Source organism: Hipposideros armiger, unplaced genomic scaffold (assembly GCF_001890085.2).
Source record: "Hipposideros armiger isolate ML-2016 unplaced genomic scaffold, ASM189008v1 scaffold_41, whole genome shotgun sequence".
NCBI lineage: Eukaryota > Metazoa > Chordata > Mammalia > Chiroptera > Hipposideridae > Hipposideros > Hipposideros armiger.
The window spans coordinates 1,680,338-1,703,434 of record NW_017731391.1 but is presented as its reverse complement, the minus strand read 5'-3'; the positions used below and the strand labels follow the sequence as shown (position 1 = coordinate 1,703,434).

The window sequence follows — 23,097 nt, the reverse complement described above, 5'->3', positions numbered from 1 at the left end:
TTCTGAATGTGAAGAATATTAACAGAGTAAAATTTAAAACTCCAGGAGATTGTATTATCCAATATTCCTGATAAAACTGTCTTTTAAATCCTGGGAAGTCTTAAACATGGCTGTATGTATAGTCAGGTTTTATTTTCTTGGCGGGACCCCACATTAGGAACGACCATAATTTTCTTCATAGCTGTTATTTTCCAGGCTTCAATTTTTTGTTGGGTGGATTTTCATTCTTCTTCTTTGCCTCTTCACTCCAGATAATTTTTTCTCCTTTTCCCGCTGGCCAGGTTTCCTTTGGGAGGGTCTTAGGGGGAGGATGATCGCGTAAAAATATGGCTGAGGAAAGGCCACAGAGGACCTCTTTTAGAGATAAACATGTGGGGGCACTTTGAAACTGAAGAAATAGTTTTGTTCATTATGAGCTTTTTGGCTTTGTTTAATCACCCCATATTTAGAGCCAGCGTCTTAAATTTTATACTTTACTTATAATTTTAACTGGGGATTTGGGGGCCCCCTCTTTAAGCAATATAAGGGTTGGTGAAAGAAAAATCATTTGAAACAACCCAGACAGATTTCACCGACCAAGGTATGTGTTCTATCCCAAAACCACATTTAAATGCACTTGCATTAAGTCTATTTCTAAACAAAATATATATTACTAATTTTGACTATTTTGCCTGCATAGAGAAAGTAGTTGTTGAAGTATTCCCTCAAGGACAAAAGAAGTCTCCTTGGTCTGCCAGGCTTAAAGTTGTGCAATTGAACTGTATGAGATCTTTTGGAAGGGCCCTTCCCAAGGGTATGGCATCTTTCCGTCTTGGGATCAAGGAAGGAGAGTGAAGAGTTGAAGACCACATCCTCCAGCTGTGGAAAGGTGTCCTCCTGTGAAACACATGGCTCGGTGACTGAGCTCTTTGCTTTGCACCCGCAGTTTCACTCATCCGTCTGGGAGATGATGCTAGATAAATCCTCAGAGGGCACGGAGGCTCTGGCTGGCTCGGCACACACCACCCCTGGGATCTGGAAAGACCCCTCTCTGAGGAAAATGCCCTTTGGAAAGAAAATTTTCAAAAATTCAAAAATTTTGAAGAACATGTGAACATTCAAGGCTAGGGTTCTGTAGGGCAAGACTGGGAACTAATAAGGATTCAGTCAGTAAATCTATGTGTATGCACTACATGTGTTATGTGTGGGCGATCTTCCATTTAAGCCAGGGTTGTTTTCCAGAAGTTCATTTGAAAAATATTGGGAGTGTGTTTTTTCCTCATTATACATAAAGCTATGCGCGGGAAGCCCTCCGGCAAACAGAGCCTATTTAACCCATTCTGTACTTGAAATGCAGTTAGGGCCACATCGGGGGCCCAGTTCCCATTACTAGTATTCTTTCCCACTGTTCCCATAAACAATGGAAATTCCAAAATTTGTGGGTAAACCTCATCTCCTGGAGAGCTTCTCACAAGTAGGGAATGAGGCAGAAACATTTTTTTATTAGGTGATGTATCCTGATATTGGAGTTTAGAGATACATTTATGATTTGTAAAACCATGGTGATATAGACATGCGTGATCGTTATAAGAGTGATACAGGAGAGTTTCGCTGACACATCAGAGCAATAGCAGAAGACAATTATATAGCACTTTAAAGTTTTATATATTTATATTTTATCCCACTTTTAATTTTGAAACTCTACAAGCAGGCATTTTTATTTAATTTGTGGCAAGAGTTTAGGTGGAATGCTTTGAAATGAATCATGCGATCGGCTCTGCTATCCTGAGAAGAGAATGAGGAGACAAGGAGAAAGATGGCCTGTTTGAACCTGTCAGAGAGAGGAAGGGAGGAGTGAACAATTCAGAAGAGCGGGCTGTAGAAAGGAGGAACATGCATGTCATGATACTCCTACTGTGTTGTCCGTCCCAAGGTGAGAATGTGCTAGCTCTGGGTAATGCTAGGTTAAAGGAGAGAAGAAAAGAGAGGTTAAGGAAGTCTTTGCCCTTTCTTCCTCCTTTCAACAACTCATCTTCCCAGTCTGGGTTATCTCCTGGTATCTCAGACATGGGTTCTTCCATAAAAACACTGATAAGTTAGGGTTGGATCCCACATTTGAAGATCATTATGGGTTAAAACTCTTTTATAGGCAGAGCCGGGAACCACATATACCGTGAGAACCTGGAACCCATTGTCCTATAGAAATAACAAATATCTACCAGGAGTCTTTTGGAACATGCTCCATTTTTAAATTGGTTCTGCCTGTATGAGTAGAGTTGAGTGAGCTTGAGCAGAGAATAATAAAATGCTAGTTTCTCATGGAGGATATAGGATTTTTTCCTTTGGAACTCAGTGAACTGTTCTACCACTTTGTCTATCGAGAGACACAAAATAAAATTCTAAACTTTTCCATGTTTATGATTTTTTATGAATATGAGCTTTCCTATCTGAGAAACTTTAAACACTTATGAAAATGATTATGATGCTCATGGGATCACTTTAGAGTACAAAAAAACAGATGGTAAGGAGGTTCGTTGACATGACTGGCTGACTTGCTGTGAGATGTTGAACACTATATTTTTCTTCCCTCATGATCGTTCTTCTGACCATCTTGAAAGATAGCCAAGGAAACTTTTTCTTCTAATTATTTTCAACTACATCTCAGAAGTTCATTCAGATTTGCAATTAAACAAATCATCCATGCTTTGAAAGCGCCAATTTAAACATCAAATGTTTACATTTATAAATAGAGAAGATTAATTGTCTCCCTTCCACCACCACCAGATTTTAACCTTAAAGGCAAGTCATTTAGTTGTGCTCACTCTTGCATACTGAGCAGTCGCTCAGTAAATCAGTTAATATGGCATCTTCGTTCAGGAAAATGTGGTTCCTGGACCATTTAGAGCAAATGATGAACATTTTGTATTTTGGATTTATAGCCAATTGAAAACTTACATTCTAAAGAATTTTTATTTTAATATGTCAGTGTATGATCAGGAAGAAAATACTAGAGCTATGTAAGGCACTTTGTTTTCTAGCATTCAAAGCACATTCACATTTATTACTTCTTATATCTCCCACTCCCACATCCCCAAGTTTTCATACTTTCACTGGTTTAATGGTTTCACTGGCTTTTCACTTTATCAGATAGAACACTTTTAACTGTAACATAGACCCTTACTCAAGTATGCTAAAACACAAAGAAATTACAAAACTTCTCTTGAGGGAGTGTGGTCTTTGAGGTTCATTGACTCAAGGACTCAGGAACATCACTGAGAATTTAGTTTCTCCCCCCTCTCTGCTCCGCCATGTTTTCTTGGCTTCTTCTTCAGGCAGATTCTCCTAAATGGTTATGGGATGGCTGCTAAACACAAATCTACATGAACAGATTCGCTTGTCCATATGCACCAAGAGAAAGAGAGGAACCTCTTCTCAGCCATGGAATACAAGTCCCTTCTTTCAGCCTGATGAGGCCACTTACATTACATCATGGAAAGCAATAACCACACTAAGAATGTCATACACTGATTGGCTTAGATTAATCAGGGTCCACTGGTAGAGTTGGGGATGGGATCAGCTGCACCTATTCTTAGGGCTGTGAGTAGAAGGGTTGAGGAGGTGGCTAATTCAACAAGACAAGTTGTTGTTGGGAAGTAAGAAGTGGAGAATAGATGCTGGGTAAGCAACTAACAGTGCCCACGAACGTGGGGCTTTTGTACTTAATTGTTGCATTCTTATTTTTTAAGTAAAACATTGTTCTTCGTATAACCTGTCAATCCCTGGCTCTTGTCTCTACATACTTTGGCAGACTGTTCATCCTTCTACAAAGTTCCTCAAGTTATTTCTTGGCACCTTGGGAGAGGGGAAACATGTCTCATGTTATGAGCAGCTGTGGTATTGTCTTCATTTTCTGGTCTAAGTTGCTGAGATCTCCATGATGAGAAGGTGCCCATAATCCAGCGAACACTGCTCTCCATAATCATTCATGCACAGAGCCTACTCTGAGCCAATTAGTGCTTTGTTCTTTGGAGCATGTGGCAGAGTCATATTATATTTTGCTTGATTTGGGGGAGATGCTTCTAATATCTCATGGAGTTTTAAGTGAAAATTACTCTGCTAGAAAATACTTTCTGTTGTCTATTCCTCTTATCTGTAGGACTCAGACACAGACTGTAGAAACAGGGCCTGAAGACAGTAGACCAATAATTGAGCTGCTGAGGATCCCTTCCCGGCTTCTGGCTTGCAAAGGTGGATAGAACTAAGTTGTAATCAAGAGAAGAGGCTTCTTGTGGTATTTAGCACCCAAGTTAAATAGACCACTGTAGGTGATTTTGTAACCTATTTAGAGTTTATAATGTTATGGGAAAATGTGTTCCAGACTCCAGAATTTGAGTCTGGACTCAGATTGATTTAGAATACAATCTGTTCATAGGCTGCAAGTTACTTAAATAAGTTGCAGTTCTCAATGCCACTGTGACTACTGGACAAAATTCCTTCTCGTCCTCTTTTCCCAACAATACTATGTCATTAGAAAAAAAAGCTTTAAAGAACAATAGAGCTGTTTTTCCTGACTGTGTCAAGGCCTTAATGATTTGATTAATAATTAATGTCAAGGCTAGACAGGGGCTTTCTTTCTGCTGGATCATTTTTCTCAATTTGTTGAAGGCATCAGCACAGACTGCTGAAGAAATGCTGGTGTTTCTCTTTGCTATAAAACAGGTGGTGCACCCCCCCTCCCACCCCCCCACTCCCAACCTTTACCCCCAGCTGCTTCTGGCATCTGTTCTTTTATTCCTTAAGGTTTAGCAGAAGGTGGTTGAGGTAGTATGGGGACCCCTACTGTGGAGCTCAGGTAACAGGAGAAAAGCACAGTTAAGGTCAAAGGAATTTGTAATGTATAAACGTGGCTTCAGGGAGCCAAGTGATAATAGTGCCTTGCTTCCACCTCTTAAGCGGAATGTTATCTGATAGTGATCTAATATTGTGGTCCCTTCTTTCTACATTGGAAATGACCTTGTCTGAGCAAGAATTTCTCATTAAATCAACAACAACCAAACATTGCCACGGAGCTGTGTGTCTGAGTCTTTTTTCTGAGTCTTCCTTCCACTCTGGCAATACTCTGGATCAAAGAGGCAAGTTATAGAAATATAATGCAGACATATAATGTGGACAACATTTATTAAAAGGGTCAGATGTTCCACTTTCTGCAGTCTTGATGGGGTTGTGGTTGCCCAAAGTAAACCAATATGTTCAGATTGGAACGCTGCCCAGGGAAGAGAGTCTAGGAACAAAGGTAAACTTAGCCTTCCTCTCAACAAGCTGAAGTCCCCACAGATCACACTGATTTCCCCACTTCAAGGACTTGTATGGTCTGTCTCAGTCTAGCTGTATCTCCTATTTCTTCCCCATCCCATACCCCCCTCTGCTACCTTCACATCGGTCCACTCACTGCTAACCTGCATGTCTTTGTCATCTTCCCATTCATGAAATGCGCTTCTTCTTGGCTTGGGGGCAGAATCCTACCTTCCAGAAAAAACAATGACCTTAGTGTCTCTACCTGTCTCTTTGCTCACCTCAGCCATACCTAGGTGTTAATTTTAGACACATAAAAGACCGTGTCCTAAATATCTCCTGTTACTTATGAGAAAATTGAGGCCCAGAGAGAGTTGGTGACACCACCGAATTTGCACAGCTAGTTTGTGTCAGAGACTGAATGGGAATCAAGATGTCTGGTCTTCTAGCCTAGTACAGCTGTCATATCACCTATATTAATAAGATTCTTTATTTTCTCCACAAAGGGGGTATGTGCATGTCTGTGCGTGTACACACGTACACACGTACACACGTACACACACACACACACACACACACACACACACACTTTTTTTTTTTAACTTGATGAGCAATAAGAAAGGTGGATTTTAAAAAATTGATATGCTTAATTAGCCTGTTTGGAACTGGGGATACCAACCATTTAAATCTAACAATGTGAAAATTGGGCCTGTTCAAACATATATTAGGGCTGGGTTTGTATCACCTTTGGTTACCTAGCACTAAGATTTCAAGTTTCTAGCTTTCCCAAATATTTGAACACTATCCTTTTAAATTATTTTATTGCTATGCATAGGACTTTTAAAAAGGATTTCCACAAGTGATTTTATGGGTACCTAGTCTTTGACTAAGGATCGACACTAAAAAGGTTGCTTGTTTTTATTGTGTGTTCAATTAAATCTTAGGCTTTTCAGCAAACTTACAAAAGACAGCATTATGTTGTCTTAATAAAATACTAAAGTGGGGTTTGAACAGAATGGACATCTGTTTGTTATACACAATCTAACATTATACAGTACCTTGGAAAAGAGTAATTTGCAAACAGATGTGTCTGAACAATATGTTTCATTAATTCAAGCAGAAATATGTTCCTATATTAACAGAACCTACTATCACATGGTTTTCTTTGCACAGCCTCTGTACTGCTCAGGAACTTTTGGAGAAACTGAAATCAAATGTATGGAAAGAAGTGAAACTGTGAAAAGCAGAACTGACCCTGCTTTAGAACTGAAGTTGATTTTAAACCCACCAACAATAACAAGTAAAAATACTATCTTCTTATTGGCTAGTGATATTTCTTCCTTGAAAAGATTTCTGAGTCATCAAGTACAAAAGGTTTTAAAACCTCTTGTCTATCTGGGAGGTGTGTGTGTGTGTCTAGAGGGACATAAAGAGCCAAAGTATTTAAAGATTGACTTGTACGCAGCATGGACATATATACGTATATACAAACCGGTCTTTCCAGGAATATATGAGTGAAGGTTTAGTCTAAAAGTCTACTTGCTATTTTTTTAAGCTGGTTGCTGTTGGTGAGAGAGCTTTTCTATGAATGAGGGAAGGCTTTCTGTGCCCATGCTGCTGTGTTCTGGTGCCCAAACATAGACTGACCGAGACACGCACTGCTGCCAAGACAGGACAAAAAGCATTGGCTACTCTACCTGCAACTTTTGCTTAAAACAAAACAAAATGGGAGCCTTACACAACCCAAATACCTTCTAAACAAAATGCAGAAGTGCTGTGGTCCCTTATGGCTCCCTCAAATCATTTGCAGCTTCCCATAGTCTAGCTCCAAAGAAGAAGGGATTAGAGTTGTATTTGCCAACAGTTCCCTCTGTAAATTTCTAGATTCTGTAGGATATTTTGAGTTCTTCTAGATAAAATGTAATGGTCCATTTGAGAAACTGCATCCATGTCGCGCATCGTTTCTCTTATTGGGTCATCGCAGGCAATCCTGGAATGCGTCACTCTTCTCGGATCTGTTGGGACCCACTGGTTTCCATGGAGTCTTGCTGGCTGATGACCAAGTGAGAATTCGGCATTCCAGTCAGTTTGCTACTCAGGCCTGACCTGAACTACTTGCACAAAGGGGTCTAAATAGCTATGCTTTATACGTAATCACTAAAAAGAAATTGATTATTTTGGGGGAAGTGTATGGTAAAGGTTTAAAAATTTGTGTTTCTTTTACTCATTTAAATTTTGATTGGCTTTTGGGAAAATATCGTAGTCTTCTCATGATACAAAATACATAGTTTCTCCAGTTCTCCTACTTTGTGCAAAGTAATGCAAAACAGAATTTGTCTCACTTGACCTAAAATGTAAATAACATGAGTGCCAAATTGTGACCGATTTAGTTCATACATCTGGCAGTAATCCTTTTAGTTTACGTCACTGATGCCTCAAAGCAATTGTTAATCCTAATTTATTTTTAACATTTTAATTTAAGCCTCCTTCTCTGGGCTTCTTTGTTTCTCCTCCACCTAGTTTTGTGAGAGGGCTAAAAATAAGATCACTGTAAAAAAATAACGTTCATTTTTTTAACTCAGACATTTGCATAGCTTCAAGGTGGATTCAGGAGAGACAAAAGGAGATTCCTGACTTTGAGCTGGTCCTCAAATGGAGGGAGGGGGCCAAAAACTCCAAGGCCCATAGTTGTTGAGAGCAGGAGATGTGCCTTTATTTTGCAAGTTGAGTAGGAGCAAGGAGATGGAAGAGATGACTCTTGCCTGGATAGGACACTGTGGAAAAGGCTTCTGTGATGGTATCTGGGCTCCCACACAGGACATTGTCTCACCTAGTTTGATGCCTGAATCCCTTGCAATAAATTACTTCCACTTGAACCTATAGGGCTTCAATTGAAGAGAATTCACTCTTTAGTTAACATGTAAAAATCATGAGATACTCTTTCGGGGTAAATTTTTGCCTAAATTACTTTTTTTTTTTTTTTAGCTGAGCCATACTGCCACCTGTTGGCAGCTCAGCGGCAGCTCAGCTCAGGCCGGGAATCGAACTGGCGACCCTGTTGCTCAGAGCTCGCAGTCTTGAGCGAGCTCTTAACCAACTGAGCCACTCGGCTGGCCCCTAAATTACTTTTAATACCTTACTTCGATGTCAAAGTTACTTCAACTACTTATGTAGTTCCTTTCGGCAGAACCTTGTGAAGCAGTTGTGAAGAATGATTCTTTATCGCAGTCAGGTTTTTTTCCAAGGTGCTCTTCATGTTGACATTGCAGTAACCCAGATTTTGACCTGAAAATGTATTTCTAATTTCCTTTTGAAACCATTCCTAGAATTACTAAGTGATTTTTGTATTTAAGAGAAGCAAAGGGTTTATTCATTTTTATTGTTGCTCCCTCAGTGAAATAGATGTTTATTTTTCTTCATAAACCCCATGGATTATTATAGAAATATGAAGAAAAACAATCAAGAAAAAAAATTTATACAATATTTTCACATGTGCTTATGTTTTTAAAGTAAATAAGCAACGAAGAATAAAATTTCAAAAATCAGTAATGGGAGTGCTTCTAATACAAAATTGACTTGAGGAGATTCACTTTTCATAGCCTCTCACGGACTTATTTCACTGACTTTATAAGGAATATGACCCATTTAATCATATTTTTAGAGACACGTATAAGATAAATGTTGGTTTTGTGGCAAAGAATAAATCTAGGAGCAAAACGTAAAGCTGGAAGAATAATCCAGATAGCAACACTGAGGAACTGAGCAAGGCCACCACCTAGAGCTCTGCAGACCTGCACCGCACACTGTGAACAGGGCCCCCTGGAGTTGTGCCAACACATCAGCCCTAGAGCTAAGGTTATGACAAGTGTTTTCGCATTCTTATGCTCACTCATCAAACTTCTGGCTTTATTAATTATCCTAGGAATGAATGATGGGGACATCTTGGATCCCATAAGCATCCTTAGCTAAGGAGTCTATTAGTTGCTGACCCCGAATAGTAGTCCCTTTGGCTGAGGCAAGTGACAATGTTACAGCTCTTCTGTTGCTTTTTTCCCCTCTGTCCTAAAGAGTGCTCCTTCAAAGAGGAAAGGGCAGAGCCATGTGAGTAAGAAGGAACCAAAGCCCATGACTTTCAAACAATTGGTCAAGTCAGGAGTCCTCCCATACCTCACTCAGTTTTCACGAAGGAGCACTCACGGAAGTGCTCCACACACCAGGCACTAGTGCTGAGGGGCTGACACTTGCAGGGAGCTTATAGTCTAGTGGAGCCAAAAGATCCTTTTAAAGACCATCATAAATGTATCATTACAAATCGTGGTGAGTACTATGAATGAAGAGAACAGGGTATTCCAAAGAGAGTGGACTGTTGTTGGCAGGAGGAGATTGGAGACCTGTCTGAAGTTGGGGGATGAGTGAAAGAATGAATGAATGAAAGCCGGAAAGGCTAGTGAGCAACGGACAAGTGGGACAATGAGATCGGGCTGGAGGAATAGAGGAGAGTTTTATGATGCATGGCTTTGCAGGCCATGTTAAGGAGTTTGGCTTTTATTCTAAATGGAATGAGAATATATTTGTAGGTTTTAAGCACAGGAGTGATGTAATCCAGTTTAGCTTTTTGATGATTCACTTTAGCTCTGGGGTGGAGAATGAGTTGCAGATATGAGTGAAAAAAGGGTAACCGGTTAGGAACCTTTGGCATAGGCTACTCAAAAGCTAATGGTCCCTTGGCCCGGGGATCCCTGATACTAATGAAGTTACCCTCCAGGACACACAAAAGATGTGCAGATTAATCAAGGAACCACTATTTGGGTAATGGAAAGGGAGACTGATTTCAGAAACCTTCATTCCAGCATTTCTCTTACCTAACCCACCTTTTATAAGTGGTGCACGGACGCCCTCTCCCTGGGTTCTCTCTATACCACAGAAAATGTTAGACCCTGAGTCCATGGATGCCGATATGAATAAGTCATTGTTACTAGGTGCTTTGCAGTGCTGTGCAAATGCTAGAAACTGCTGCTGTCTCTTCTGTTTTCCCCTTTAAGTTCCCGAGGAAGCCAGAGAAGTTTTATAGTGTTTGATCGTGGAGATGAGTGAACATAGAAATTAAGGATGACTACAGTTGTCTTAGAAGTTTTCCCCTTTGAAAAGTTCTAATTACTTGTTCATTGTAACTATAAGCCTATATTAAACTTGTTGCTATATTTCACCAGTGGTAGCATTTAGGTGAAATAAGAGAATAATAAAAAATTTAAGTCATTTTTGCTTTGACACTGTATAATGTAATTAATATACACTATTTGATATGTGAATGTGTGTATGAAATTATTACTTACATACAACATATACATAGAGATTATAATAATATATAAGTCAAATTTGAGGAACATTGTCCATTATTAAGTAATTTTAAAGTATTGATGCATATCATCAGCTATTGGTTAATGCACTATCGTTTTTTTCTTTGAATGTTATAACAGAAACTCATATCAGATACTTTAGAATTAGAAGACATTTTTAAAGACAAATTGGTTAACATTTTTTTTTAATGGGAATAAATGACATAAGAGCACTCCCTTATCATGGACTCAAAAAATCACATTCTCCCCCTCTCCAGAAGAGCCAAAATGAATAAATTTTTAGTTGATAATTCCAAGAATGAAAAGATAAAAATATAATGACTTATCATTTCTTTGTAGATGTTTAACTTCATTTTCACACAGGTAATTTTATAGTGAAAGGAAGGTGAGAAACTCCTCAGTTTTTAAGTTTGGGTGGTAAGGAAGAGCACTGTGTGTAGTTAAAAAGTAAGATAAGATTTAAATAAAATAACTGGCCCCTTCTGATGCTCTCCTTTCTCAGTATTTCTGCAGGTAGACTTCACAGCCTGAACGTCTGCTTCTGAGTAGCATGAAATAAATAATTCAGCATTTTCTGCTGCATATCAACTCTCTGCTTATTTTCCCCTCAAATTACATATTCTGGCAAGATTTCTCACTTGTTAAGGCGTTTAATTATTGTGTTTGGCAGTCATGGTTGGTTGCATTATATAAACAAATGCCTACTTCAAACATTGAAACTGATTTTTTTCATAGTCTGCCAGAAAGCGAGACTATTTGATGTGCAGTTTGAACGCTCTAGTCCTGATTATATAATTTAGGTCTGGGAATAGAATTTTGGCATTTGTCTGCAGTCCTTATGCCATAGAAAACTAACCTTTAGCATCCTCTTGAAAAGGGCAAACCATCACCGATACGAGTTCCAAAAACACTTCTAAGGTAGGCACCGTTCTATTAAAAGAACTTTCTTTCATCTTCAAGCAGTCACACATTTGTCGAGCACTGCATTATTTTTAAACATTCTGTGTAATCGGTGACCTCTGCAGAGCAACTGCTCATTCGGCCCCCTCATTCTAGTCACAGAAGAATCCCTGTGTGTTTAGATGGAGAGTCTGCTCGGCAAAGTTGATTTTTCTCTACCCGTCTGTAGACAATGCTTGCTCTCAGATGCTGAGATATATTTAAGAACACGTCTCAGGGCACAAGATTCTCATTTAGGGCATTATACATACCTGTCCTCGAGTAAAATTTACATATGCTGACGCCCTTCATGGACTTTTTTTTTTTCTAAACTCGGTTTCTAGAAGAAAATTTAACCCTCCTTTCCTACCACTCATGCATATACTTAGACATGAGAAATTTATTTAAGGAAAACATAAAAACCTCCTGAAGTGTGCACTCCTATCAGTATTTATTAAACCCACTTCACCCATCTTCTCTTCCTGGAGTCTGGGGTGATGCCCTCATTCGCAGATTGGACCCTGAGACAGAGCAAAAGCCTGAATCATCAGAGAGAGATGAAATTATAGCTTGGACACTGCACCTACTGACTGAGGTGGGAACTTGTATGACCCAGTTGAGAATAAAAAAACATTAACAAGGGTTGAAAGAAGGTTTTATTGTTAACCGTAAAGTGACCAGAAAGTTCAGGTAGGCAGAACTTCTCATTGCTTGAGGAATGTGGATAATTGCAACTTAACTCTAATAATGACAGAATTAATTACCTCAGAGGCCAAGCTCTCTGCCCCCTGACTTTCCCAGAATCCGCTTGCTACCAGGGAGTTATATAAGCTCGTCTGAAAACGATCTCCATCTAAATTAAGAGAGCCAGTGGGGCTCAGGCTATTGTTACAAATTATTGTAGAACTACATCTATGGCACGTGGGTTTCACTTTTATTTCAAATTGCCTAATGCCAGCATATACCTCACACATTTCCGATAAAAGGTACAGACAAATTAGGAACTGTTCAAAAGAGAAATTTGAAAATGTAGTTGTGAACTCAAACGTTTTGTGTGAATTGATGAAGTGGCCTAGCTGAGAAATATTAGGTCACCACAGGTAGCATTTTGGGAGCTTGCCACCTGCCAGCAGGCCGTGTGGGGTCCTTACCCCCACCCTGCCTGAAGGGGTCTGCATACACCTTATTTCCCCTGGACCGCCCTGTGATAACAGCTCCTGACTGGTCTTCCTGGACCCATTCCTGTCCCCTCCAATCCACTCTCCGTTTGTACCATCTTTAATGCACAAGGTGGGCAACGCGATTGGGGAACTTGCCTTAGGTCACACAGCTTCTACGTGGCGGGAGCAGGGCTCACACCCAGATCTGCTGGTTACCAACGTGCATGTCTTTCACCACTTGCGAAGCCTCAGGTACATTTTCTCACACATGCTTATGCGTTCTTGCTACTTTTCTTGTTCTTTCTCTCAGGCTTCCCAGGTTGGGGTTGGGGGTTAGGAGGAGGGACCTCCTAGCCTGACAACCTCGCCGTTTTTCATATTCCTAGTATATTTGAGTATCTGAGTTTATACCCCCATCCGAAGATAGTTTTATTTTGCCCCCTTTAATGATAAAACTTTCTCGTCATAAAAGAATAAGCACAAGGGCCGGCCGAGTGGTGCGTTGGTTAAGAGCTGGCTTGGGACGCCAGCTCTGAGCAGCAGGGCCCCGGTTCGGATCCCACATGGTAGCCAGTGACGCTGCGCCCCCTACAGCTAAGATGGTGAACAACAGCTCCACCTGGAGCTGGGCTGCTGTGAGTCGATGGCGTAGGCTGCAGTGGAGCTACTGTGAGCGGCCGGCAGTGTGAGCTGCCAAGAGCTGCGGTGAGCGGCTGTCCAATGGCCGGCGAGCGACTGCCTCACCCGGGGAGAACGCAATGACAATACAACATGGGCCAGTGAAGCGACGTCCTCCACAACTAGACTGAAGAACAAAAGGACAGCAACTTGTCTGTTCCCCTTCCCCCAAATTCCCCAATGCTATTCCCTCCTCCAATTCCCCAGTAAAATCTTAGAGAGAAAAAATTTTTTTAAAAAGCACAAGGATTATTTAAATCTAAGATGATAAAATTAAACAGCAAAAGTGAAACTACAAAAATATTTTTTAAGATATCATGATAAAATACCTATACAATATAGATGAATCAAGTAAAACACTAGTAAAGATAAAGTTACTAACCACAAGACATGACACAAAACAAAAATATCTGATTCACACCACATACCGTAAAAAAAAAAAAAATGTATATATATATATATATATATATATATATATATATATATATATAAACTCAGTGAATTCCCAATAAGTTAGATAATTATGTATTTGGAGTAGCACCATTTCAGCTATCAAGGAAACAATTTTGTTGAAGGAAAAAAATTGAAAGGGGAAAAATGGACCAATGGATTTATATAAAACTTAAGGCCTTTTAAAGCTAAAACAGAAGAAATGCAACAAAATGAGAAAATATGCGTAGCAAAAATTTTGAGACTTGATAACATACACATGAATTTATATAAATGTGAGTACAATATCATATTCTCATTGGATAACTGGTCCAAGGATACTAACAGCTATTTCATCCAAAAGAAAATAAATAAAAGAGCAACTATGAAGATATATTTAACTTCAATACATTTTAACATTAAAACATGGCACATCTATCATGTGAATAAAAGCCAAAGGCCAACACTAAAAAGGTGGTGGGGAAAACAGGTATACTCATGCATATTGCTGATGGTGTCAACTGATCCCACCCTTTTGGAGAAAACCTGGCATTATATAATAAGAATTGTTAAAGTCTTACCCTTTGAACCTGCAGTGCTCCGTCTGGGAGTTTATTGCCAGGATATCATGTGGTAAGCATTTCTTAGGCAATTGCAGTGTTAGAAGCTGTGAGGCGTGGACATGAAGGAGATAGATTGTAATCTGAAGGAGTAACTAGAGCAATTCAAACATACAAAAACACGCATGTTCAACAATATTTTCAAAGGAGTGATAATAATGGGGAAAAATTACTAGTGGTAGCCTAAATGTCTGAAAATGGAGAATTCGTTTATTTTAAGGGCGATCACTACGAGAAGGAGGTGGCCTGGTGAAAAGGTACTCCCATCGGAGAGTGCCCAAATTCTGTGAGCTAGAAAATTCGGTTAGCCAACTATTTATTAATTAAAACATCTATTATCAAATGTTTTCAGCAAGAGTAAAGAGGGAAGCCTTATAAGTTATTTCAATGCATTCCCTTGTCTTTAATGTAAATAGTATTTGTGACCCCTTAAGTGTTGGTATGAGTATTATCAGATGCTTAAAGACAAAATGGGACAAAAATGGTGAGTTTGCTTCCCATTTTTTCTAGTCAAACGTTTTAAAACTGCAACCAATACACACCTAAATTCAGCAGTGTCTGAATAAGCTTTCATTACTCTACATAGTGACACAGAGACATCTAATGCCATCAACAACTCCGCATGTATAAACAAGAATAATTTCCTAAAAAAAATAACCCATGTTAACTTCAGATGCCTTAGTAAACAGGTTTTTATATTAGGTTCAGCCCGAATTACCCATCTTGACCCAGTCTAATTGATGTAAGTGGTAGGAATTAATTTTGTGCACAGAGGGATAAAGAGTAATCCAGGTCAGTCAGCACCTTGTAATTAATCCACATACTCTTTTTAAAAGAGAGAGAGAAATGTTGGCAGATTCCCTGGTTTAAGGTTCTGCACCGATCTAATATGGAGTTCTACAATTTTATAGGGTTCAAATTTCAGGGTGGAATTACAAATAACAAAGGTTTTGCTAAAGCAGATGGTTATGTCCAATGGCCAAATGTTGAGGTTTTCTTGGGAATTTGTTCAAACTCTCCGAGAGCAAATGAATGAGTGTGTGAATTAACGACAAAGCACTTCTAGATGCCTTTTAAATATGGTTTAAAAACCTGGATTTTATCAAATTAGGTTAACATATGGTAGCTTCGAAAGCCTGAAATCTCTGAATACCAATTAATTATAAGGTGGAAATTAGTCTATACACATAACCTTTTATTTCTGAGAAAACAAATAATAAACCTCGGGAAAAAAGGACAAAAATGTTAATGATTTTCTACAAAGCCAACGTGTTAAACAAATTCTTACTAAACTGTGAATGTAAGTGAAGGAGCCACACTAATGTCACGTAGCCTTGCCTTATTTTGATGGAGAGGAGAAAATAAATGTGGAAATCATTTTTGCAGTATATTAAGCATTTGGCATGAGAAGGCTCTGTTGCCTTTATTTGAATTGCTGTGTTTTTAATACTGTTCAAGTTTAATAGTTTTCAATGTATTTTAACCTAGGTTCTAATCTTATAATGAATACTAAGCTTCAAGAGATATCTAATCGTTTGTTGAATTTCTTGAGCTTTATGGCTATGTTCGAAACTATAGATGGGATTTCCAGGGGCACAGAAGGTGTGAACCTGAAATCTAAACAGGAGATAAACGTAGGCGGCCCACTTTTTACCACAGTTCTCTCTCTGAGGAACCTGTAAAATAAAGTAGGTATCACAAAATTGATCATGTTTTCCCATGGGAATGATTTTATAATTATAGAGTATATTTATAATTTACAGAACTTAGTATCTAATTATAGCAATAGCATGTTTTTTAAAATTGCAACAGTTGTGATAGAACTATCAGGCATGCTAATTATACCAAAGTCCCAGCACACTACAGCTGTTCATTTATTCATTGAACAAATCTGGTCATTGGGGAGAGTGAGGGGATCTTTTCCCTGTGAGCATTACCACACCAAGTTGTAAATATGGCATATGGGATCTGGGTTGAGTTTTGTGCAGCGTCCAATTCCCAGCAGTTCAGTCTGGGTTGTGGTTATCACTTAGAGGGAAAAAATGACAATAGAGCATCATCTTTTCGTTTCATTTTCCCTTTGAAAAAAATTTATGGAATTTCCTCCGTGTTCTTCACTATGCAAACACAAGTGGCTCCACACCCTCCAAATATAGAAAACAGGTTTTTATTTCCCATCCCCTGGAGTAATTACCTATGCCCCGCAGTCTTCCCTGACTGCAGTGCTTTGATCTGAAGACCATTGCCAAGTCCAGAGGAGAGTCTCAGTGGTATCTGAGTCTGAGAACCAGTCTAGAGGCAACTTGAGACCCCATAGTGTGGGGCTAAGCCTGGACTTGCTGAAGCCACCCAGCCTTCTGCTTAGAGGGGTTGAGGCCTGCGCCCCGCTTATGAGGGCCTGATGCCTGCAGGCCTGACCGTCTAGAAAGAGCCACTCCCCTGTGTGCAAAGTCATCTTAAGCTGAGTCAGCTGGCAAAGTAAAAACTGCATGTGGTATAAGGCTTAAAGCTGCTCACCAGGTCACGTAAAAAGCCAATCGCATGACCACAAAAGCGAACAATTTGCTGTAAATGGCCAAATAAAACCAGTGGCCCACCCTCAGTACAGCATCAGGCAGAAGCACGAATCTTCAGGAGTTACTGTCCTCCCCTAATGTGATGTCCGTGAGCCAGTCCACCAGATGTTGGAGCTGGTGGAGAGGGCAAATAAGGACGTTCTCCTCCCGCCCAGGTTCTGAACCAATTTGAAACAAAGGAGTAAAGCAGATGGAGACTAAGCCCTCACCTTTATTACTGACAAAGCTGACACTGGAGATTCTGTCTTCTATCTGGGGGCAGCTGGGCATCCTAATTCTAAACTCAGAAGCCTCCCCTCCCTTGGGCTAAACTGGGGGCCGTCCCCATACAGGAGTGGATTTTGCCTATGTCACCCTTAACGGCATCGAGAAGTAAAGCAGAAAATGTGCTACCTGTGTGCAGCTCTCTGCCAAAAGAGCTAGAGACTGGGGCTAGATTACACCTGTCCCATTTTCCCTTCTATACTCGCCAGTCTAATTCCTGATTCCTGCCCCCAAAAGAAGTGTGTGGTGAGGGCTCAGAGGGAGACGGAGCTCCCGGAACCCCATCCTTCGGGAGCAAAATCCCCCACACAGCCCACCATCTGCCCCGGCAGCTCCTTCTTGAAGTAATAGTAGAAGCTCAGATATTTGCTACAGAGATAGAAGTCATACTTAATTCTGATGACTTTGTGAACGTTGTCACAGTTGACAACCATACCATCGCAGCGTGACATGCATTTATTCAGTCAACATTTGTGCAGTAGCCTCTGTGTGCCCAGAGCTACATACACTAGGCCCTAGGAGATTACAAAGAAACAAGTGGCCCAATTCAGCCCTCATCCTCTAAAGAGGGTGGGTGAGGACAGTATTTATGTATATGACATTTAGAGAATAGTTGGTAACTCATAGTCACTGTGGGAACTTAGAAGCAAACACCTACAAACTCAGTGTGTTGTGAACCGCATTGGCCTTTCAAAAGACTTCGGTGTGATTCTGGTTTTCTAGATATGCTGTGTAATGAAAAAATGTGTTTCCTTCCTGGGTGTGTCCCTTCTTGTGAGTGGAGAGGGGGTGTGTGTGTGTCTAATAATAAGCCTGATTGGGGGGAAAATGACCTCATGTGCTTGCGGCTGACCTGTTTCCCTTTGCCTGTTGGTGCGAGAGCACGGCCTGTGGCGGGTCTGCGGCAGGAAGTCCATGTGCATGCATTGGGAAGGGTGGGTTGACCTACACGGGCAGGACATTACTGTGCTTCCTCTTCCTGACTGCGTTTCCCAGAGCAGTCATGGTCATTGTCAGCTTCCTGTTGGGGAAAACCTTGGATACTGAGTGTCCACCTGCCACAAGCGGCAAACGAAAGGCAGCACAGTGTTCGTGCTGCTGTGAAAGCTGAGCCTTGAGTTGACGTACAGACCCCTTTTCAGTAGCATCTGGGGTCTAGGACCTCTGCAGCCAAAATGGAGCCGTTCTTTGTGGGGTGGAAGGGACAGAAAACTGCTGCCTTGACAAATCATGTTCTGGACCCAAACATCACAGGCGAGTGAAATGTGGGGATTCTGAGGGGTCTGGGCTGGAGGAAAGACACGGCGATGTCATGAGATGGCACCTGTAGCCGGGGTGGCATTGGGGGTCGTGGCAAGAAACGCTGGGGCTTCATGGAAGGATGAAGGTGTCAGGCAGCCCGATGGTGTGCAGACGAGGGGTGGATGTTGCTGGACCCCTGGCCACAGTGTTGATTCCCTTCATCCAGCAGCACTGTGTTGGGTGGGCCCAAAGATGGTAGAGAAGCCCACAGTGAAGTAAGTGGGTTTCTTCACACTGTCCCTGGATTGATTCCAGGCTGGCAGTGTTAGCAAGTGTTGGGAGCTAGAGGAAAGGCAAGCTCCCTGGCACGGTCTCAGAGATAGGACGGCGGTCATTTCAGGACGAGTCCTGGGAATCTGTATTTAATAGGGTTTCTGATGCGCAGTGGGGACGGGTGATTGAGTGGGACAGACGTAAGGAAGGAGAAGGCTGCAGGAGTGTGAGAAGTGCTGGGGTGTGTGCCTAGGGAATGATGAGAACACCAAGGAGACACACCTACATGGGAAATTTAAGTGCGGGCTTGGGGAATTTTATCGGAAGTATCAATTAGCTCCATTTTCCTACTTTCTCACGTACTTCCATATCACCTCTGGTGGCTGATAACAGCAGCTGTGCAGGGTTCTCAGTGTCTGAACTTGGGCAGTTCACAGTGTTTCAGAAATGGCTCTGGCCACAAGTCCTGTGTCTCCCACCCTGGACTCCTGATTAGCCCCCTGGGGACGGATGTCTGTCGTTGATCTCAGATATGTGGCAACAGTAGTGATCAAGACCTCAAGCAGAGGTCCATTTGGAGAGTGTTAGTTGCTCTTTATAGTCTTCATAGCTAATCTTTTCTTTCAGCATCACTGTGTTATCTCTGCCTCCTCACCCCAAAGATGGGGCCAAGCCCTATCTGCGTGTCCCTATAGAGCAGCGGTTCTCAACCTGTGGGTCGCGACCCCTTTGGGGGTCAAACGACCCTTTCACAGGGGTCGCCGGGTACTCTTATGTGGGTGTATCTGCATGTGGGCCTGGAGACGGATAGAGGAGCAGTGTCTCGGTTCCTTAGACCATCGAAAATATGTGTTTTCCGATGGTCTTAGGCGACCCCTATGAAAGGTTGAGAACTGCTGCTATAGAGCTTCTCCTGGCATCCCTACGGTGCCTCATCCCTAGCCCATTCTGTCTCCTGCAGTTGGACCGAGAGTTTCTCAGGAGAGTCAAGGTAAATACACATGCTGTGCTCCAGCCTCCTGATTCTGTCCCCTGACAAGTGACCTGGGAACCATTCTCAAGATCCCTGCCTAATCCCTCACCTCCAAGCCAAGACCAGACCCTGGGCTTGAGTACCTGGTTCCCCTGCTGTCCTTTCCTGGGTCCCATTCCACCTGCACAGGGAGTGTCCCCAGCAGAAGCCAGGTTCAGCCTGTCTTTGTGACTCTGGGGGTCATAGGAACTAAGAGACTATTGAAGGCCTCTTTGCCCTTTTCCCTAAAGGGCACATAGTATTGTCCCTGCGCAGCTCTTTGCTGAACCCCGTCAGAGCCCAGCTCAGCCCTCTGTGGCAGAAGGGGCTGCCCGTAGCAAAGGGGGCCTCCACTCCCATGAGGAAGGGGAGATGCCCCGCAAGGAGGGACATGACTCGCCCCTCTCATCAAATGCTGCCCCTGTGATCACACACTGTACCCCAGATGTGTGCCTGAATTCTGCCCTGAGGTTGGGGTGCAGGAGTAGGACCAACAGCTTCCTACTCTCATCCCATTTCAAATTCCCATCCTTCATTTCTACTTTCCCTCCCTCTGCAAGGATACTAAAGTTTGTCTAAACTTTGGAAATGTCAACATAATTAGCAATTGAGGGAAATTTCAACTAAATGAATATGTTAAATGTATCTCCTCAAAATACTGCTGCTGTTTAGTAAACTGTAGGCTTTAAAAAAAATGTGGTCAGTTTGGGGGGATTTGGGGGAATTGGCCTGCCTCCTGCAAAAACAGCTTTGATCTTATTAAATAAGGTATAACTAGGAAAGGGAGAAAAAGAGTGAAATCAGGTGTGGATCGTTCTAGCTGCATAATCTGAAAAAGTCATAAGGACAGTCAATAATATCAGAACTGCTCAGGCTGCCTACAGTTAATTCAATCTTAGTACCACCCAGTCTGAATGAATATAGCATACAGAGATGCTCAAGGGATTCTAGAACTTTCTTCTACTTGCCCCCCCCCCACACACACACACAGCTTTAATGCAGTCCTTAGTTTCTAACCAATGTGCACCTGGCATCTTGGCCAGTAGGGGGCATATAGGAGCAATGTACTATATGAGTGAAATTTGGGTCCCACCTACTCAGTATGAGGCAACTCCATCGAGCTCACCAGCAGAGAGAATTAGGCCATTGCAATCAATTCATTTCTAAAAAGCCTTTGAGAGTTTACACGATGGTGAATTTTTATTACATTCCCTTAATCAACTTTCCTCATCCACAAAAGCTGATATAATTCCGAGAAGTGAACACTCAGAACATTAGAAATACTTCTTCATATTTTGTAAACAAATTCTGTTTTTTATCAAGAAGAATGGTTCTCTTTGGGAAAATAATTGCTTAAAAGCTGTTCCAATTTAGGAGACAAAATAGGCTGGAAAAAGATAAATTGATACATAGGTACATACCTCATCCTGTCCCCCACCCCAAACCAAACCCCCCCCCCGCCACACACACACACAGTCATTTTTAAATGTTAAAAAAAAATTGGACCTTACTGCTTTAAGTGAAAAATGAAGAATAAAAAAAAACAACAAAAACTCATTTAAAGGAGATTGACACTTCTGTACTATTGACCATCCTCTTCTATTGATTGATTCTATTCATATCCTCATTTTAATTTTTGCTGTTGTCTGCTTTTTCTCATCTCACCTGCCAAACTTTCCCTGGGCCTCCCAAGGGAGGACTAATAACGCAAGAAGGATGAGAATGTGGGCGGAGGACGAAGGCGGGTAGAACTGCTCGGACCTGTCTACCTTGGGTGTAGCACCTTGTCCCAGGTGGACATGATTCTCCTGATGGTGGCAGCCTGACAGGGCCGTCCACCCACCTCCCTGTCACCCAGCAGGGCCACAGCTGTCTGGGGAGCATGCTGTCAGCAACCATGGTGGGGTCTCTGGTCAGAGGATGGAGGAATCGAAGCTCTCCTCAAAGGGCCGGATCCAAGCTGCTTAGTCCACAGAGCCAAGATGGGATGCAGACTCAGGGTATGTTTGACTGTGTGACTTTTTCTTAAGGGTTTGGGAAGGCAAAAATGAGCTTACAAGCTACCCCCCCCCTCCCTCAAATTTAAATGACAAACCTAGAGTCTGTTTTTCTTCTCAGGTTATAAATTATGGCTAACTCATTTGTGGGAGGTTTATTTGCCCTTTTCCTAGCCAAAGACATAGGTGCCTTCAGCAGCCACACAGGAAAAGATTTTTATTCCCACCTTCTTCTCCCTCAACAGCTTTTATTCTAAGATGTAATCCTGTTCCATGTTATTTGTATTTGACTAGTAGAATAGTAAAGGTTTACTGGCTTTTGACAAAGTCTAGTCTAAACCTGGTATGAGAAATGGTTAAAAGTAGTTAGTTTCTGGGTTTCCCCATTCATTATTTTTATTTTCTGTTGTGTCACTATTGTTTTGAGGCAACTGGTAGAACTAGTGAGCAAAATATGGCTCTCTGGTTGGCTTAGTTCAAAAGGTTATTGTGGCTGAAACAAATTTTCATTGGAATGAAATAGTTTTGAAATACCTGACCTCATTCTGTTCTGGCTAGACCTTGGACTTCTTAATGAGACTTATTTAGAAGGGGGCTCTTTGGTTTGACTGCTGATTAACCTATGAGAGAAGCACAGGGCAGCAGAGGAAGTATGTATGAGCCCAGCAGTAATAAACTCCCAGGGGCTTTCTGGGCTGGCCTGCCACCCCTCAAAATGCTTTTAGCTGACCCAGAGCCCTGCCAGTTTTTTAAGCACTCGATGCAACTGTTCTTTCCTTTCAACAAATATGCCTGGCATTTTTTCTAGATATGGGCATGCTCTCTGATCTATAGCTGAACCTACGATTGAGAGGTGTAAAAACCGAATGTTGTTATTTGTTTGGTTCTGACAGTCGTTTCCAGCCATACTTTTCTGGCTGACTGTATTTGAGAAGAATCAAGCCAAGAGATTACTTTGAAAACTGTTAAATATTCATTGCAAGATAGTAAATTAGCTATTTAACCAGATTTCCAAAAGACAGAGGGCTCCCCTGTGTTCTAAACTGCCGAAAGGATTAGTAATTACTTGTAAAACCTAGGCGTTCAGTATGAAGCATGAATCATAGTATTTCAAACATTGATGGGCTGGTTATGCTTCCGGTAAGTTATTTAAGAATATTCAGAACTTTACAAGATGACCAAGTCATATGTTAACATGGAAGAAATGGTCTTTTTAGAGTAATGATTCAATAAATTTATCTTGAGGTGGACAGATGAATGGTTCTTAAGGTTTTACTTT

The 23,097-nt window shown here is 41.4% G+C and overlaps 1 protein-coding gene across 4 annotated transcripts in view; it reads left to right on the top strand.

Annotated features, from left to right (window-relative positions):
- The window catches only part of PLEKHG1 (pleckstrin homology and RhoGEF domain containing G1), a 231,116-nt gene that overhangs the window by 78,503 nt on the left and 129,516 nt on the right, over positions 1 to 23,097 (top strand). The window contains exons 1-2 of one of the 4 annotated variants that reach the window (XM_019638944.1): positions 18,472 to 18,548; positions 21,683 to 21,821. The exons of 2 other annotated variants lie outside the window; for them this stretch is intronic. In XM_019638944.1, coding sequence (XP_019494489.1) covers positions 18,525 to 18,548; positions 21,683 to 21,821 — 163 coding nt within the window. In that variant the 5' untranslated portion in view covers positions 18,472 to 18,524. Of the gene's footprint in view, positions 1 to 18,335; positions 18,549 to 21,682; positions 21,822 to 23,097 lie in introns of those variants that run through there. One more of the 4 variants, XM_019638945.1, reaches the window with a different exon arrangement.